At 39.9% G+C, this 16,754-nt stretch overlaps 1 protein-coding gene across 7 annotated transcripts in view; it reads left to right on the plus strand.

Annotated features, from left to right (window-relative positions):
* Positions 1 to 16,754, plus strand: part of LOC106092193 (serine/threonine-protein phosphatase PP2A 65 kDa regulatory subunit) — a 253,513-nt gene that overhangs the window by 130,302 nt on the left and 106,457 nt on the right. For 6 of the 7 annotated variants that reach the window (XM_059364665.1, XM_059364669.1, XM_059364666.1 and 3 more), the window contains exons 2-8: positions 11,003 to 11,156; positions 11,220 to 11,638; positions 11,698 to 11,772; positions 11,828 to 11,965; positions 12,030 to 12,371; positions 12,433 to 12,718; positions 12,780 to 13,052. In XM_059364665.1, coding sequence (XP_059220648.1) covers positions 11,003 to 11,156; positions 11,220 to 11,638; positions 11,698 to 11,772; positions 11,828 to 11,965; positions 12,030 to 12,371; positions 12,433 to 12,718; positions 12,780 to 13,052 — 1,687 coding nt within the window. Of the gene's footprint in view, positions 1 to 11,002; positions 11,157 to 11,219; positions 11,639 to 11,697; positions 11,773 to 11,827; positions 11,966 to 12,029; positions 12,372 to 12,432; positions 12,719 to 12,779; positions 13,053 to 16,605; positions 16,693 to 16,754 lie in introns of those variants that run through there. The other variant, XM_059364668.1, reaches the window with a different exon arrangement.

Below are 16,754 nucleotides of genomic sequence, written 5' to 3' on the forward strand. Positions count from 1 at the left end.
TGTTTGCACAAGTGTGTCCCGTTATGATACCGAAAACTATACTGATCTCCTTTTTATTTCCTTTCAGTAATAGCCTCGTCTTCTCATGATCCGGACTCCCCATAGGATTTTCGTCGTCCTACCGACCCTATCGCTGTTCCACATCTGTGTATCGTGATCTTCCAGATAGCAATACTAGGGTTCCGCCAATCCAAGACTGTGCGCTGGCAGTAGTCATCTCCATCCATTCTCTCATCGCTTTAAACCTCATAACCGCAGTGGCTGCCTCACACTTAATCTGCATATCTATGCGACGGATATCTAGAATAGTCCCAAGTGTCCTAGTGAACCTGAACCTGTTGTATGGTCTTAGGTTGCATTTTTTCTCCATATCCGTCCACCAAACTAATAAGGCGTAAGTAAGTATTGGTCTAATCACGCTCCTGTAGAGCCAGTGGACTATGCTCGGATTCAGGCTTCATTTCGAACCTAAGGCCTGTCTACATAGTGCCCAACATCTGAGAGCCTTCTCAGTACGCTCCTGAATGTGACACTTCCAATTACGTTTTCTATCCAAGATCACACCTAAGAATTTGAACTTGTCAGATATCGAAATCGTTCTGATGAGGAAACGTGGTGCGTTAAATTGGCCCTCACCCTCATCTACCTCATGAACAGGCATATTTCAGTCTTCTCTTGGTTAACATTGAGACCTCTAGGTCATATGTCATATGCAAGACCCTTTCGGCTCTTCTGCATAGCTCGTTCGGATCCTTACCCCTTAGAAGTATTATAACATCGTCTTCATAGCAGACGTGTTCAAATCCCTCCTCAGTCAGCATCCGTAATAGGTCATTTATGGTGGTCACCCATAGGAGTGGCGATAAAGTGCCCCCCTGTGGCTTACCCTGTGCCACTTTCTCCCTTATATTTATGTGATACATTTTATCCACCTGTTCCTTAGCATATGGTTTATCCAGTCTTTAAGGACCGGGTCCACCCGGTACTGTTCTAAGGATTGGTTCAGTGTGTCGGTCTGCACATTGTTAAAAGCCCCCTCGATGTCAATGCATACCGCCAGTGTGTATGTTTTGGCATTGAAGAATTCTTCTATTTTATGCACAACCTCGTGCAGTGCAGTCTCCACCGACCTTCCCTTGACATAGGCATGCTGTGTGTATTTGAATAGTTCGCTGGATGTCATACTGTTTATTATGGTGTCCACAATACGTTCCATGGTTTGAGTAGTAAGGACGTAAGGCTTATGGGTCTGTAGGTCTTGGTGTCGCATAACTTGCCTTGCCGGGCTTGGGTATAAACACCACCCTTGCCCCCTGCCAGGCATTCGGAGTATATGCAAGTCCTAGGCACGCTGTGAAAATTTTGGCGAGACGAGGCGCCAGATAGTCTGCCTCTTTCTGTAGTAACGCTGGATATATCCCATCAGGTCCGGGTGACTTAATTGGTTTGAAGCTCCTCAAAGATCCCTTTATAAACCTTGGATCAACGTCATTATTCCAAGATTCCGGTGTCTCCGTGAGTTCCTTCGTATCCTGTGGAAAAAAGGTTTTAATCACAAGCCTCAACATGTCCTTCGCCGTTCCTGCTCTCACTCCCATGTTCTCTACTAACCTTTCAGTTTGGTCATGGGTTTTTGAGAGAAATTTTTTCATCTTGGAGGCGGCATTAACGTTATCGATCTAATCGCAGATAAGCTTCCAGGAGGCAAGTTTTGCCACTCTGATAATCTTATTGAGCAGTGTGTAATACGCATTCCATTGAATTTCAGCTTTTTACGACGTGCTCTGTTGTACATTCTACGGACCACTTTCCCAATAGTGCGAGTCTCCCCGATATCCCTGTGATATTCTTGGGCCGATTACCTTTCTCGAAGAGAACTGCTCTCTTCGAAACACCCCACTGTGCAGTCGTAATACTGTTGACATTGTCGTCAATGTCATCTATGCTTGGGCAGTCTAAATTATCGTACCCTGGATTTTTTTTCGAGTAGTCTTCCAAATGTTGTTCAGTTGGTTTTCAAATTAATACGGAAACTTATCGGATCCTGTGGCCGTGCTATTCTAAATCTAAACTAGTGTTGGTCTTAGAAGAAATGCTCCGTGTAGACACTCCAGTCCTTAACCTCATCGATTAGATTTTCCGAACACATCTACAACCTCCTCCCAAATCATATTAACAATGTTTTCAATATTAAGAGTTATTAGTCGTAGTTAAGTCATTAGTATTCAAGATTTCTGCCCTATTAGTACCTCATTTCCTGTCGGCCTTCCTCACCAGCCGTGCCAGCTCCGACGTGGGTGGCGGTGTCGGAGAGACGAAAGGCAGATAAAGTGATGCCAGGTATGCTCCACCCTCTTCCTGCCTCATCACTGTTGTATCCGAAGTTTACAACTCTGGGGAAAATATATAATTTGAAATATTACGACAAATAACGCTGGTCCTCGGTCTAGTGCCAGTGTTAGCATAGAATAATTGGTAGTTGATATGGAAACTTTGTTCCGGCTAGTCCATGGCTCCTGAATTAAGGCGATATGAATTTTGTCCTTGCTGATTTTCTCCATGCATGTGTAGCTGTCTAGCTTCCGTGGAGGTTTATCTAGATGACCGCAATCATTGGTCCTTCAGGAAATGGGCTTCTTGGGAATGGGTGATGATCTCATCACCCGCTCCATGCCCATTAGTAAAGGGTGATTTTTTTGAGGTTAGGATTTTCATGCATTAGTATTTGACAGATCACGTGGGATTTCAGACATGGTGTCAAAGAGAAAGATGCTCAGTATGCTTTGAAATTTCATCATGAATAGACTTACTAACGAGCAACGCTTGCAAATCATTGAATTTTATTACCAAAATCAGTGTTCGGTTCGAAATGTGTTCATTCACCGTAACGTTGCGTCCAACAGCATCTTTGAAAAAATACGGTCCAATGATTCCACCAGCGTACAAACCACACCAAACAGTGCATTTTTCGGGATGCATGGGCAGTTCTTGAACGGCTTCTGGTTGCTCTTCACTCCAAATGCGGCAATTTTGCTTATTTACGTAGCCATTCAACCAGAAATGAGCCTCATCGCTGAACGGTGAATGAACACATTTCGAACCGAACACTGATTTTGGTAATAAAATTCAATGATTTGCAAGCGTTGCTCGTTAGTAAGTCTATTCATGATGAAATGTCAAAGCATACTGAGCATCTTTCTCTTTGACACCATGTCTGAAATCCCACGTGATCTGTCAAATACTAATGCATGAAAATCCTAACCTCAAAAAAATCACCCTATATGTATTGGCTTTCCTGTCAGTGCACTGTGGCGTATTTGCTGTCCCATCCTTTATGAAGACGTCGCCTTTGTAAGCTGGGGGATGTCCATTAGGGTGAATTTTTTGAATTTTTTCTCAAAAACTATTTGCTGTTTTACGAAGGAATACTCTTCTATAAAACTGACTAACTGAACTAAAATAAAATTTATTCAATTAAAATTTTGAAAAATGTCACGCCGCTTAGAAATGGAATTTTTGTGAAATTTTTATAATCGTTTTTCGTGTGGAATTTTTACCAAATCGCCTTATATTAAAGATTTTCTCTAATGGTATATAGAAACTCATCAAAATATGATACAGGGGAATTAAGTTATATAAAAATAACCAAATTTATAAGTATTCAATAAGGATTCGTTACCTACACTACATTTCTACCCAGCAAGTCAATTTAGGACCTTATTCATTAGGGTGATGACTTTTTATTTTTTTTCTCAAAAATTATTTCCTGTTCCACGAATGAACGAAATTAAATGTTTGTGAAATATTTTAAACCAATTTATGTAATCTTATACAAGGCGTATTTATCAGGTGGCCGCATCAACCCAGGTGAGAGAATTTTATACGTAAACTCATTTTTGAATTCGCCGTACAAAAATATAAACTTCAAAATAAATAGTTTATAAATTGTCTTTGGGCACATACTTAGGGCATATAATGGCACGCGTCTAGCAATCCCATTTACTATCAGTTTTACTCAGGGAACTTAGGTCTATTGTGTCGCCCCCGGAAGATTCAAATAGCGCAGAAGACGTTAAAATGAAGAGGATTAGGAGCCAACATGCATTAGAAAATGGCCAGGAGGTCTGGAGAAGCTCCCTCCAATATGCAATTTAAAGCTAAAGTAGTCAAGAATGGCGAAAATACTTTTGCAATACTTAAATACTTACTTTGGGGCAGTCTCATTATAAGTGATCAACCGTCTATGATTCCTCCTACTCATCCCCACAAATCAAGCAAGTCCAACAAGTCCGCCTTGTGACCAGTCAAAGTCCTGACATTGCAATGGCTTTTCAGGACATTCAGAAGTGAGAGCAGCAGCTCCATCACATCTAGCAGAGGTCCACTGAACATACCAAGTTACCTAGTATTTTGACAGTACACTATGTGCACTCTGAACGGCCAAACACCATGGTGACAACGTTATCCTCGTAGCCAACAAACTTTAACTGTCCTTTTCAAATGACCTGAAAATCGGACAGATATCCAAGAACCAAAAAGGGGTACACAACCACTCCTTGTGGTGATTGTGCTCTAATCACAATTTTCTTATTTGGTCCATTCGTTAGCATTCCCTTGGTAGCTATCTACGGCTACAATAACCTTATGAAATCTATTTATACCTGTCATTTTGTTAGTTTTGTAGGTTGTTGTAGCCACATTTTCATGTGTAGGTGGCGATCCTTGTCAGGCCCCTGTAGGTGAGCATGCTCGGTCCGGTCCACAGGACCGATCGCCGTGGGAACGGGTTGGCCTTTAGTTACTTAAAAGGCGCCAATAATCGGCCTTATCATATCGAGCATCATAGACACTTAGTATTTATGCAAGAGTCGGTGCCGCCCGCCCTCTCACTGAGACTCTCCCCTCGATACCGCTGATTGTCCGCGACTGCCGTTGCAGCTACTCTGTATGGAGCATTCTACTGTCCGCAGCCAGTGGACGCGCCCGGTAGTTCGCAGCTCAGCTTCTCGTGACAGCAATGAACACCACACAGATCGGACCTAAATGTTCCAGCCAGTTTTGTGGGTAAAACCTCTGGAGCTAATTGGTATTTTGAACATTTTTAAATGTGTTTTCTTGACACCCAAAAATTAATAAACTTCTGTTTTCTTGCTCTGATTGGTCGAAAAAAATTTTGTCGAAAATTTTAAATGTCAAGGCGAATCGAATTTTCTTCGCCCTGTTTACAAATGTTGACATATCAAGTTCATCAAAAAGATGCTTTGTTGTAACAATTAGCCGCATCAACATAGCTGAAAGAATTTGACATGCCAACTCATTTTTGAATTCGCCGTACAAAAATATAAACTTCAAAATAAATATTTTATAAATTGTGTTTGCTGCTGTTATGGTTTTTGTAAACTTAGGGTATATAATGGCACGCGTCTAGCAACCATCACTATCAGTTTCACTCAGAGTCTATTGTGTCGCCACCGAAAGATTTCAGAAGCGCAGAGGAACACTGATAAAATTTACGTCATTACCGTGAAAGACATTAAAATGAAGAAGATAAGGAGCCAACATGCATGACAAAATATGACATTCAGAGCTATAGTTGCAAAAAAGGGATACACAATCTCACCTTGTGGTGATTGAGCTCTTATCACAATCTTCGTATCTGAGTTAGCATTAACTTGGTAGCTATCTTGGTGGTTTTGTGGGTTGTTGTTATAGCCACACTTTCTTGTGAAGGTGGCGATCCTCGTCAGGCATCTATAGGTGAGCAAGCTCGTTCCGGTCCAAAGGACCAATCGCCGCGGGAACAGGGTAGCCATTGGTTATTTAAAGGTGCCAATAACCCGCCTTATCATATCGAGCATCATAGCCACTTAGTTTTTGTGCAAGAGTCGGTTCCGCCCGGCCTCTCACTGAGACTCTCCTCTCGATACCGCTGATTGTGCGCGACTGCCGTTGCAGCTACTCCGTATGGAGCATTCTACTAACCGCAACCTATGAAGGTAGCTCGCAGCTAATCTTTTTGAACAGGACACAGATCGGACCTCAATGTTCCAGCCAGTTTTGTGGGTAAAGCCTCTGGAGCTAATTGGAATTTTGAAAATTTTTAACATGTGTTTTCTTGCTTGACACTCAAAAATTAATAAAATTCTTTCTTCTTGCTCCGATGCGTCGAAGCAAATCTTTGAGAAAATTTTAAATGTCAGGGCGAATCGAATTTTCTTCACCATGTTTACAAATTTTGACTTATCAAGTTCCCAAAAAAGATGCTTTGTTGTAGCAATTGGCCGATGCGGCCAACTTCATCTCATATATTTATAACAAGTAAGAGCGTGCTAAGTTCGGCTGGGCCGAATCTTATATACCCTCCACCATGGATCGCCTATGTCGAGTTCTTTGCGCAGTATCTCTTTTTTAGGAGCTTTATCAAGTTATAGTTCGATTCGAAGCTCAAGAAGCAAAATCGGGAGATCGGTTTATATTGGAGCTGTTTCAAGCTATAGATCGACTCAGACCATATTGCACACGTATGTTGAAGGCCATGGGAGAAGCCGTTGTACAAAATCTGTGCCAAATTGGAAGAGAATTGCCCCTTCTAAAAGCTCAAGAACTCAAGATCCCAGATCGGTTTACATGATAGCTATATCAGGGTATGGACCGATTTGGACCATACTTCGCATAAATGTATGAAGTGATACCAAAACACCACGTGCAAAATTACAGCCAAATCAGATAGGAATTGCGCTTGCTAAAAGCTCAAGAAATAAAGACCCGAGATCGGTTTATATGGCAGCTATATCAGGTTATGGACCGATTTAAACCATACTTCGCACAGTTGTTGGAAGTGATATCAATACACTATGTGCAAAATGTGCACTATGTGCAAAATCGGATGAGAATTCCGCCTTCTAAAAGCTCAAGAAGTCAAGACCCAAGATCGGTTTATATTTCAGCTATATCAGGTTATGGACCGATTTAAACCATACTTAGCACAGTTGTTAGAAGTGATATCTCGTCTCAAATCGGACGAGAATTGCGCACTCTAGAGGCTCAAGAAGTCAAGACCCAAGATCGGTTTATATGGCAGCTATATCAAAACAGGGACCGATATGGCCCATTTACAATACCAACCGACCTACACTAATAAGAAGTATTTGTGCAAAATTTCAAGCGGCTAGCTTTACTCCTTCGGAAGTTAGCGTGCTTTCGACAGACAGACGGACGGACATGGCTAGATCGACATAAAATGTCGCGACGATCAAGAATATATATACTTTATGGGGTCTCAGAAGAATATTTCGAGTAGTTACAATCAGAATGACGAAATTAGTATACCCCCCATCTTATGGTGGAGGGTATAACAAGAAAAAATACTCGTATGCCACTGTAATTAATGATTTTTATTTCTCGTTGTTAAGGCAAACACCAAATAATTGTCCGTCGTTTAGTTGACGATTTTCATTCGTTAGCGAAAACTGCTGATTTTCGATTATCGTTAAAAGTGGCTACTAAATACCAAATTCATTAACTTTTCTGTTATCGCTTTTTAACTTGATGATTTTCGTTAAAATTACAGAATTCCACTACTGATTCTCCTTAGTCCCAGATATAGATATTTTTCTTTGAGGATCTAATATAAACTCGTCCGCTCCGCTCAACGATTACTTTAATCAACAATAAACAAAGTCAAGGTTAAAATAAAAAATCACGTAATTCATCTATTATACAAAAATTAAATTGGCCCCCCAACAGGACTCTTTCACCGCTTTGGGCAATATGGGTATCAAATGAAAATTATAAAAAAGTAGAGTACAAATCTGATATAAAAATTTATTCCTTCGTGTTTGAGCGGCATTCTCCCCCCTACAAGCCCCCCGCACGGACATGTTTACCGATTGGGACAATATTGGTATCAAAATGAAATGATTTAAAAGTAGAGTAAGAATCTCCGGTATCGTGCAGAGAGTCTCATCGAAATAAGAGGCCGGGCGGCACCGGCTCTTCCACAAATACTGAGTGCCTATGATGCTTGATATGATCAGGCGAGTTATTGGCGCTTTTTTATAATGAATGGCCACCCTGTTTCCGCGCCGATCGGGGAAGAGGGAGCCGCTTCCCCACCCCCAGTGCTTATTAGTGCCATGACTTTCCAACGTCATAAAATGGGTATAAAATGAAAGGTCTTTCAGAGATGACTACGAATCTGATATACACATTTGGGGCAGAGTCTGGGACCGGTCTATTACGAATGGTTCATTACAGTAGAGTTTGAATCTAATGTTTATATAAGAATTCAAGTATCTTTGACACGTTCTGCTATTCAGCAAGACATGTGGTTTGCGACAATAAAGGACTCAAATAGATTGTCTTCTGGGTCTTAGCGTTGGGGGGACCGACACTCACCTGCCAATAAAAAGTGTATTCTACTACCAAAGACCTTTTGCTACTGTCCTATTCCATCCATGATGGTTAATGGATAAAATGGGACAGCATTAAAAGGTCTTTTGTAGTAGCGTACACTTCTTACCCTCAAATTGGGATGGACACAGGTGAACCTGCGTATCTTTAAAGATATGCTACCCCAAGTGGTAATTTTAAAATATGATTTTGAGTGTGGATAACCAAAACAAAAAAATTTATGAGTTTGGATCTGAACGAGACTCGTAGCCCTGAATATCTTGATCGCCACCTTCAAAATGCTTGACATTACGGGGCTCAAACAAAATCTTGTTCTAGCACGATGCAGATATTTTTTCAGGGACCGCCCCCTAAGCACCCTTCAAACCGGTCATGTTTGCGCACTATGGCATTAAGGGGCTCAAATAATAGGTATTTTATAGTAGAAAACGAATTTGATATCCAATTTTGAGACCAAGTGATTGGGGGAGTCTCATTCCATAAACTCCCCCTTAACCAATTGCAATTGTGACTCAAATAAAAGGAATTTAACAGTGGAGCACGATGCTGACATTTTTCCAGGGCTAAGTGTGTGAGTTGCCGGTAGCCCCACCCTATATACACCTTTACTTGGACATATTTGTGGATTATGGCAAAAAGGGGCTCAAATCTAATATCTGTTTTATGGCCAAGTGTTTCAGGGACGACTCATCTCATTAACACCCCCTTAGTCACACACAAATGTGTTTTTTGGGAGTAGAGTATGAATCTGATATCCACTTTTAGGGCAAACGGTTTATCTACTGCAATCCACCACCAAAACTAAGGGAAAGAAGTAGATCTAACATCCAAACTGTTTCTTTTTGATTTACGCAAAATTTAGTTTAATTTAGAAATTTGGTATGCTTATTTAAGGTGGAATGTTTAGGGCGGCCGCCCCACCCTCAAAGGCTAATATGAATAGTATTTGACCCTAGAGCACGAATCTGATACATTGGGTACACCTCACCACCAAAAACACCCCCATACCGGACATATATACCGACCAAGGCAATATAAGCACCAGTATGATATCCAAATTCGGACGAAAAATATGAAAAGCCGTACTAGCACACCCAAACAGGACTTTTTTCCTGACCGTGCCAGTATGATGCTCAGATCAAGCAAGAGAGTGAAAGAAGGCGCAGCGGAGAGGACTTTGTACAGGTAGTTAAATATAAAACACAAAACAATTCAATATCAATTCAAAAAAAATTATAAAAAACTAAAAATTCTTTTTTAATTTTTAAATATATTTTGTTCAAATAAATCGTTTTTAATACCCTCCACCATAGGATGGGGGTGTACTAATGTCGTCATTCTGTTTGTAACACCTCGAAATATGCGTCTAAGACCCCATAAAGTATATATATTCTTGATCGTCGTGACATTTTAAGTCGAGCTAGCCATGTCCGTCCGTCCTTCCGTCTGTCTGTCGAAAGCACGCTCACTTTTGAAGGAGTAGAGCCAGCCGCTTGAAATTTTGCAAAAATACTTTTTATTGGTGTAGGTCGGTTGGGATTATAAATGGGCCAAATCGGTCCATGTTTTGATAAAGCTGCCATATAAACCTATCTTGGGTCCTGACCTCTTGAGCCTCTAGAGGGCGCAATTCTCGTCCGATTTGAGACGAAATATCACTCCTAACAACTGTGCTAAGTATGATCCACAACCTGGTATAGCTGTCATATAAACCGATCTTGGGTCTTGATTCCTTGAGCTTTTAGAAGGCGCAATTCCTATCCGATTTGGCTGTAATTTTGCACGTCGTGTTTTGGTATCACTTCATACATATATGCGAAGTATGGTCCAAATCGGTCCATACCCTGATATAGCTGCCATACAAACCGATCTGAGATCTTGAGTTCTTGAGCCTGTGGAGAGCGCAATTCTCATCCAATTTGGCACAGATTTTGTACAACGGCTTCTCCCATGGCCTTCAACATACGTGTGCAATATGGTCTGAATCGATCTATAGCTTGACACAGCTCCCATATAAACCGATCTCCCGATTTTGCTTCTTGAGCCCCAAATAGGACTATAACTTGATAAAGCTCCTCCTCCTCCTGCGTCCATATTCATTATTCTTTGTTTGCCTAAAAGAGATACTACGCAAGGAACTCGACAGAGGCGATACACGGTGGAGGGTATATAAGATTCGGCCCGGCCGAACTTAGCACGCTCTAACTTGTTTTTATTATAGAATCAGTGTTGGACATCTAAAGTTCTTAAATGCTAAAAATTTTGAAACTTAAAATTTCGCTTGGTTTTTGCTTTCCATTTTTGCAAAAATATTCTAGCTCGAAAGCAAATTATCAAGTGACTGGTTTTGACATTTGCTTCGCAGTTTTGAAAACTGTTTCGATACATGAACCCATTTTTGTTTGGGACTGCTTGAGTGTTTGTTCAACTTGTCATTCGATAAATTTTTCGTTTGAAGTCCAGTCGAACGAACGCCTACGTTCGGCGTCGACAAACAGGCTTTTTTGTTAAAAAATTATTTTTCACACCAATATGTTAGTCAAATTTTCATACGCGTTTAATGCAATGTTTATATCTATTATTTTTTAAGCTCCGTTTACTTTCAATTAAAAAACTTTCTACTATTGCGATTGCCCTTGGCGAAGAACGAACCCGCTCCGAATTAATTCCATTTTTAACCGAAACTATTTATGATGAAGATGAAGTACTTCTTGCATTGGCGGACCAACTTGGACAATTTACAAGTATACACGAAGCCCATTTTTACTTATTTTGATTTTTAATTTGATGGTCATTATTTGTCACAGGTTTGGTTGGAGGGCCTGAATTCGCCATGTATTTAATACCCCCTTTGGAAAGTTTAGCAACTGTAGAAGAAGCTGTGGTTCGAGACAAAGCTGTAGAGTCGCTGTGCAAAGTTGCCACGGAACATAACGACCAAGATCTTGAAATTCATTTTGTTCCCACCTTGCAACGATTGGCCAGCGGAGATTGGTTTACTTCACGTACTTCGGCCTGTGGATTGTTTTCTATTTGTTATCAACGAGTTTCTCAGACTCTTAAAGCAAAATTACGTGATAATTTTCATACATTGTGCAATGATGAGACTCCAATGGTGCGTCGAGCTGCAGTTAGCAAGCTTGGAGAGTTCGCAGAAGTTGTGGAAATTGAATATCTGAGATCAGAGTTTATTACCAACTTAATTCAATTAGCACAAGACGATCAGGTAACAAATTATTTAGCGAAGTACAATACTACAAATGATCAAATACATTGTTGTTCAAGGATTCGGTACGCCTTTTAGCCATAGACGCATGCGCTCGAATTGCGAACATTTTACCGCAAGAAGACGTTGAATTTGTAAGTGTATTGGAACATAAGATCATTTTTAGTCTATATTACCTTTAAAATGTAGCTCGTTTTACCAACATTACGTCAATGTCCACGCGATTCTTCGTGGCGTGTTCGATATATGATGGCCGAAAATTTGGTTAACTTGCAAAAGGCAGTAGGTCCTAAAATAACTCAAATAGATTTGATACCAGCTTTACACGTGAGTTTATTGTCAAAAAATTTTAGGAAATTTTATATTTTCATATATTTTATCATGTATTTAGCATTTACTTAAGGATTCAGAAGCGGAGGTTAGAGCTGCAGCTGCTTCCAAAGTTATGGATTTTTGTTTAAATCTTGACAAAATTGATCAAGTGCACGTAATAATGGCATCGATTATACCATATATCCGCGAGTTGGTAACTGATACAAACCCCCATGTAAAATCAACAATAGCGTCTGTTTTAACTGGGCTTGGTTCTATAATCGGGTCATACAATACTGTAGAACATCTATTACCATTATTCCTTAAACAGTTGAAGGACGACTGCCCTGAAGTACGATTGAATATAATATCCAATTTAAGCCGCATTAATGATGTTATAGGCATTCAACTTCTTTCGCAAGTAACAAGTATTTTCGAATGAATGCACTCTTTTTTTTCAACTACCTACTATTACATTTTAGTCGTTGCTCCCTGCTATTATGGAACTAGCAGAAGATTCGAAATGGCGCGTAAGGTTAGCCATTATTGAATACATGCCTTCTATAGCAAGTCAATTGGGACAAGAGTTCTTTGAACAAAAACTGCAAGGTATTTGCGTTGGGTGGTTGGACGATCAAGTATACGCCATAAGGGAAGCAGCTACTTTAAACATGAAAAAGTTGGTGGAGCAGTTTGGAGCCCAATGGGCTGAAAGAGCAGTTATTCCAATGATTTTGGCACTGTCGCGAAATAAGAATTATTTGCATAGTGAGTTCCAAAGTTCGTTTAATATATATACAAAATGCAAAACTTTTATATTTTCAAAAAGGAATGACATGCCTATTTTGTTTGAATATATTGGCTGAAATATGTGGAACTGACATCACCACCAAGTTGTTTTTGCCAACTGTACAACTTTTGGCCTCAGACCCAGTTTCAAATGTTCGCTTTAATGTCGCAAAAACTCTTCAAACAATATCACCTATTCTTGACAGCAGCGTCATAGAGTCGCAAGTTAGACCAATATTGGATAGTCTAAACGACGATACGGATGTTGACGTAAAAGATTTCGCATCGACTGCCATATCAGCAATAGCTTTAGGTAAGTAACTCTAAAAAAAATATATATATATATATATATATATATATATATATATATATATATATATATATATATATATATATATATATATATATATATATATATATATATATATATATATATATATATATATATATATATATATATATATATATATATATATATATATATAGATATGCAACAACAAAAACAACCATGAAGGTTTGCGAATAAAAATCGTATTAAATTCGTGCGATTTATGTCCTAATGGTCCGTCTTTCGTTCGAATTTGCTTCCAATATAAAATCGTGTCGAATAAAAAAGAAGATCTGTCACTATTTTATTTTCTTAATTTTTCCTTGGAGCACTTGAACTATAAGGAAAACGGTTACAAAGTAAAACAATTGAAATGCTGTACCAAGTTGGCCTTCATTAAGCTTGCGTCTATATACCATTGCAATTAATAAGCGGCTTCAAGCTAAATGCTTATTATTACGAAAGTTAAATAGAAAACAAGGGGAAAGGATGTTCACCAACCCAATGCAATTAAGCATACATATGCGGATAATTTAGTAGAAGTAATTGACACCAAGTAGTAGCTATAAATGGATTTGCATAATTACTGAGATGCCGATACTGCTCAATGGCTCGATTTGTCCACTGACCTTAATTAATGATTAATTGTTGGCACAAATGTTGGTCTTATGTTCTTAACATTCTTCCCAACGTTGAACTGCATTCACCATAGGTTTCGAGGAAAGAAGCTAACGAAGGCCAACATCTCAGTTTTCTGTTGATTTCCAACGAGGGACGTGCATTTAGAATTGAAGACTTTAGTATCCGTCATACGTTGAATTGCAAACCCTGTCTTGTCATCAATGATTTTCTTTAAACAATCATTTATGGATATCTTTTTACTCTAAACCGTCACCTTCCTTTCCTTTAATTGGTAATGACAGAATATTTATTCCACTAGCCGAACGTAGAATAGCGTTCCAAGCGCCTCTATCTTCTGCGCTCATTCTAAAATCTCTGACACCAAGTTTCGAGGTGTCTCCCATCACTTGATCTTTCCTTCAAAAGACTTCTTTGCTGGAGCTTCTTCATCCATTCTGACAACATGACCTAGCCAACGCAGCCGTAGTATTTGGATGCGTGTAACTATGCTTTCGTCGTCACACAGCTCATACAGCTCGTGGTTCATACGTCGCCTATATTCTCCATTAACGCAAACTGGTCCATATATTTTACGAAGAATCTTTCTCTCAAATACTCCAAGCACTGCCTCATCTGCTTTCACATGTACCCATGCTTCAGAACCATATTACAGCACGGGTAGTATCAGTGTCTTATATAGTGTTAACTTCAGTGTCGAGTGGTGGCCTTGTTTATGCTTAATTTAAATGCTTATTTAGTCCAAAGTAGCATATGTTTGCCAGTATTATTCTCCGCTTAATCTCAAAATTGGTGTCAGTTGTTTCGGTTACGGCGGTGGCGAGGCAGATAAAGTTATTGACTGTCTCAAAGTTGTGGTTCCCAACTTTCTCCATTTTCTTTATCTTTATCTGCTCGGTTGTGCATGGCTTTTTGGGAGTTGAAACCATTCATTTCGTTTTATCTCTAATTACTGCCAGACACATACCTTTGAACGTAAAGGAGTATCGAAGGCGGCTTTGTAGTCAACAAAGAGATGGTATGTGTTGATTTGTCCTTCTCGGGTCTTTTCCAGTATTTGACGCAGTGTGAATATCTGTTCTAAGGTGGATTTACCAGGTCTAAAGCCGCATTGATTGGGCCCAATTATCTCATTGACTTTAGGTTTTAATCATTCACACAGTACGTTCGAGAGTATCTTGTATGCAATGGGGAGGAGACTCATTCCTCTGTAGTTGGCACATTCCGTCTTGTATCCTTTCTTGTGTACGGGAAATAGTATGCTGAGGTTCCAATCATCGGGTATGCATTCTTCTGGCCAGATTGCGCAGATAAGCTGATGCATACGCCTTATCAGCGTGTCGCCTCCGGTCTTAAATACTTCAACGGGTAACCCGTCGGCTCCTGCTTGTTGTTCTAAAGTCAGGTCACTGCTACTTGGACCTCATTCTGACTAGGAGGTATACATTCTATACCATCATCAGGGATTGGATCTGCGGTATTCTCTTCGCCGCCAACGTCGGGCACTAGCAGTTGGGTAAAATGTTCTTTCCATATCCTCAGCATGTTATCTGTTCCAGTTACCAGATTTCCTTCTTTGTCTCTGCAGGAGGATGTGCCTGCACCAAAGCCATCGGTTTGATGTTTAATTCTTTGGTAGAATATCCGGACTTGATTCTGACTCCTGTACATCTCACTCACATCTTTCCATTTCCTTTTTCTTTCTGCGGAATTAACGTTTCTCCTCTCTCCTATTCTTCCGGTACCTCTCCTTCATCTGGCGTTGCTACTGATTGCAGGGTTGCTCGACACTCGACATCAAGCAATTGGGTCAGTCGAGTAGAGTACTGGCGTTGGGCCAGTAACTACCGTCACCTTCGTATTTGCTTTTTAATTGGTCTGTTCGCGTACTTTTCCAGTAAAAATTTGCAGGAGAGTAAGAGCCATTTAACTCTCTTTAAAAAATTTGCAAGAAAAAATACGCAATGACTTCCAGAACAACAGCTGTATTTTGTTTTGTTGGTTTTCTATTAGCTTGCTAAGGAAAACAATGGTTTTTAAATTAAAAATGCTGGCGATACTTGTGATATATTTTCCTAAGATAAACGTCAATTTATTGGGCCGAAAGTGACAAGGCTAGAAAAGGAGCGATTCGTAGTATCCGTGATCTCCGTGCCGCTGGACAGCCATCACAAGGTGCTGGCCCCAGACGGAAGCTCTACACTGATGCTAAAGAATCTGGATCTTCCTGGAGTCGAGTACCTTACAAGTGTCCTCAGCCTGTCTGAACACTATTATAGTATCCGATGTTTGGAAGATGAGCAGTGTGATCCCGCTACTGAAACCTGGAATCCTCCCGTTGGACAATTTCCATTCGCCGAGCATCAACATGCATTTCGAAGGCTGCAATTGTTTTACATGCCATCACCATAAACAAAAGTAGAAACAACGTTCTTAAGTCCCCTATCGGCAGCACTTGGTGTGCTGACAAAGAAACATTGGACTAACCACCTAATGCTGCTGGATATTGTGGCTACACAAATTGCTGCGACCACTGATGTGAAGCTAAGGGAGCTTTCTATTTGGTAAAGTGGCGGCTACATACACTGTGTTTTCATTGAAGATATCTTATCCGCTCATAATTGGCAGACTATTTTGTACTAATTTTTTTCAATCCCACTGTGCGTAACTTTAAACAGTCTAGCCAGACCCAATTAATACCATCGCAGCATCTTCCCTCCTTAAAAAGTTTAAAGTAACGGTGTTGGTTTCATTGTATCTCTTTGATGAAGATGATTCCATCAAAACACCTAAGAAATCGATCATTCCTCTTTTCTTAGGCGTCTGAAGGGTACAATGTTTTAATTTTTCTAGATTTTCCAAATAAATCCTCAAATTTTGCACTTACCTTTTAATGTAGAACAACCGACTTGGCATAAAATTACAGCTTGATTTGGCGAGTTTTCTATACCTGAACCCTAGCTGCTGCCTTGAATCTTCATTAAAAGTAATTAAAAATGAAACAAATCTAATAATTACCAATAAATATTTTTTATTTTTTACTTACCT

Source organism: Stomoxys calcitrans, chromosome 3 (genome assembly GCF_963082655.1).
Source record: "Stomoxys calcitrans chromosome 3, idStoCalc2.1, whole genome shotgun sequence".
NCBI classification, from domain to species: domain Eukaryota; kingdom Metazoa; phylum Arthropoda; class Insecta; order Diptera; family Muscidae; genus Stomoxys; species Stomoxys calcitrans.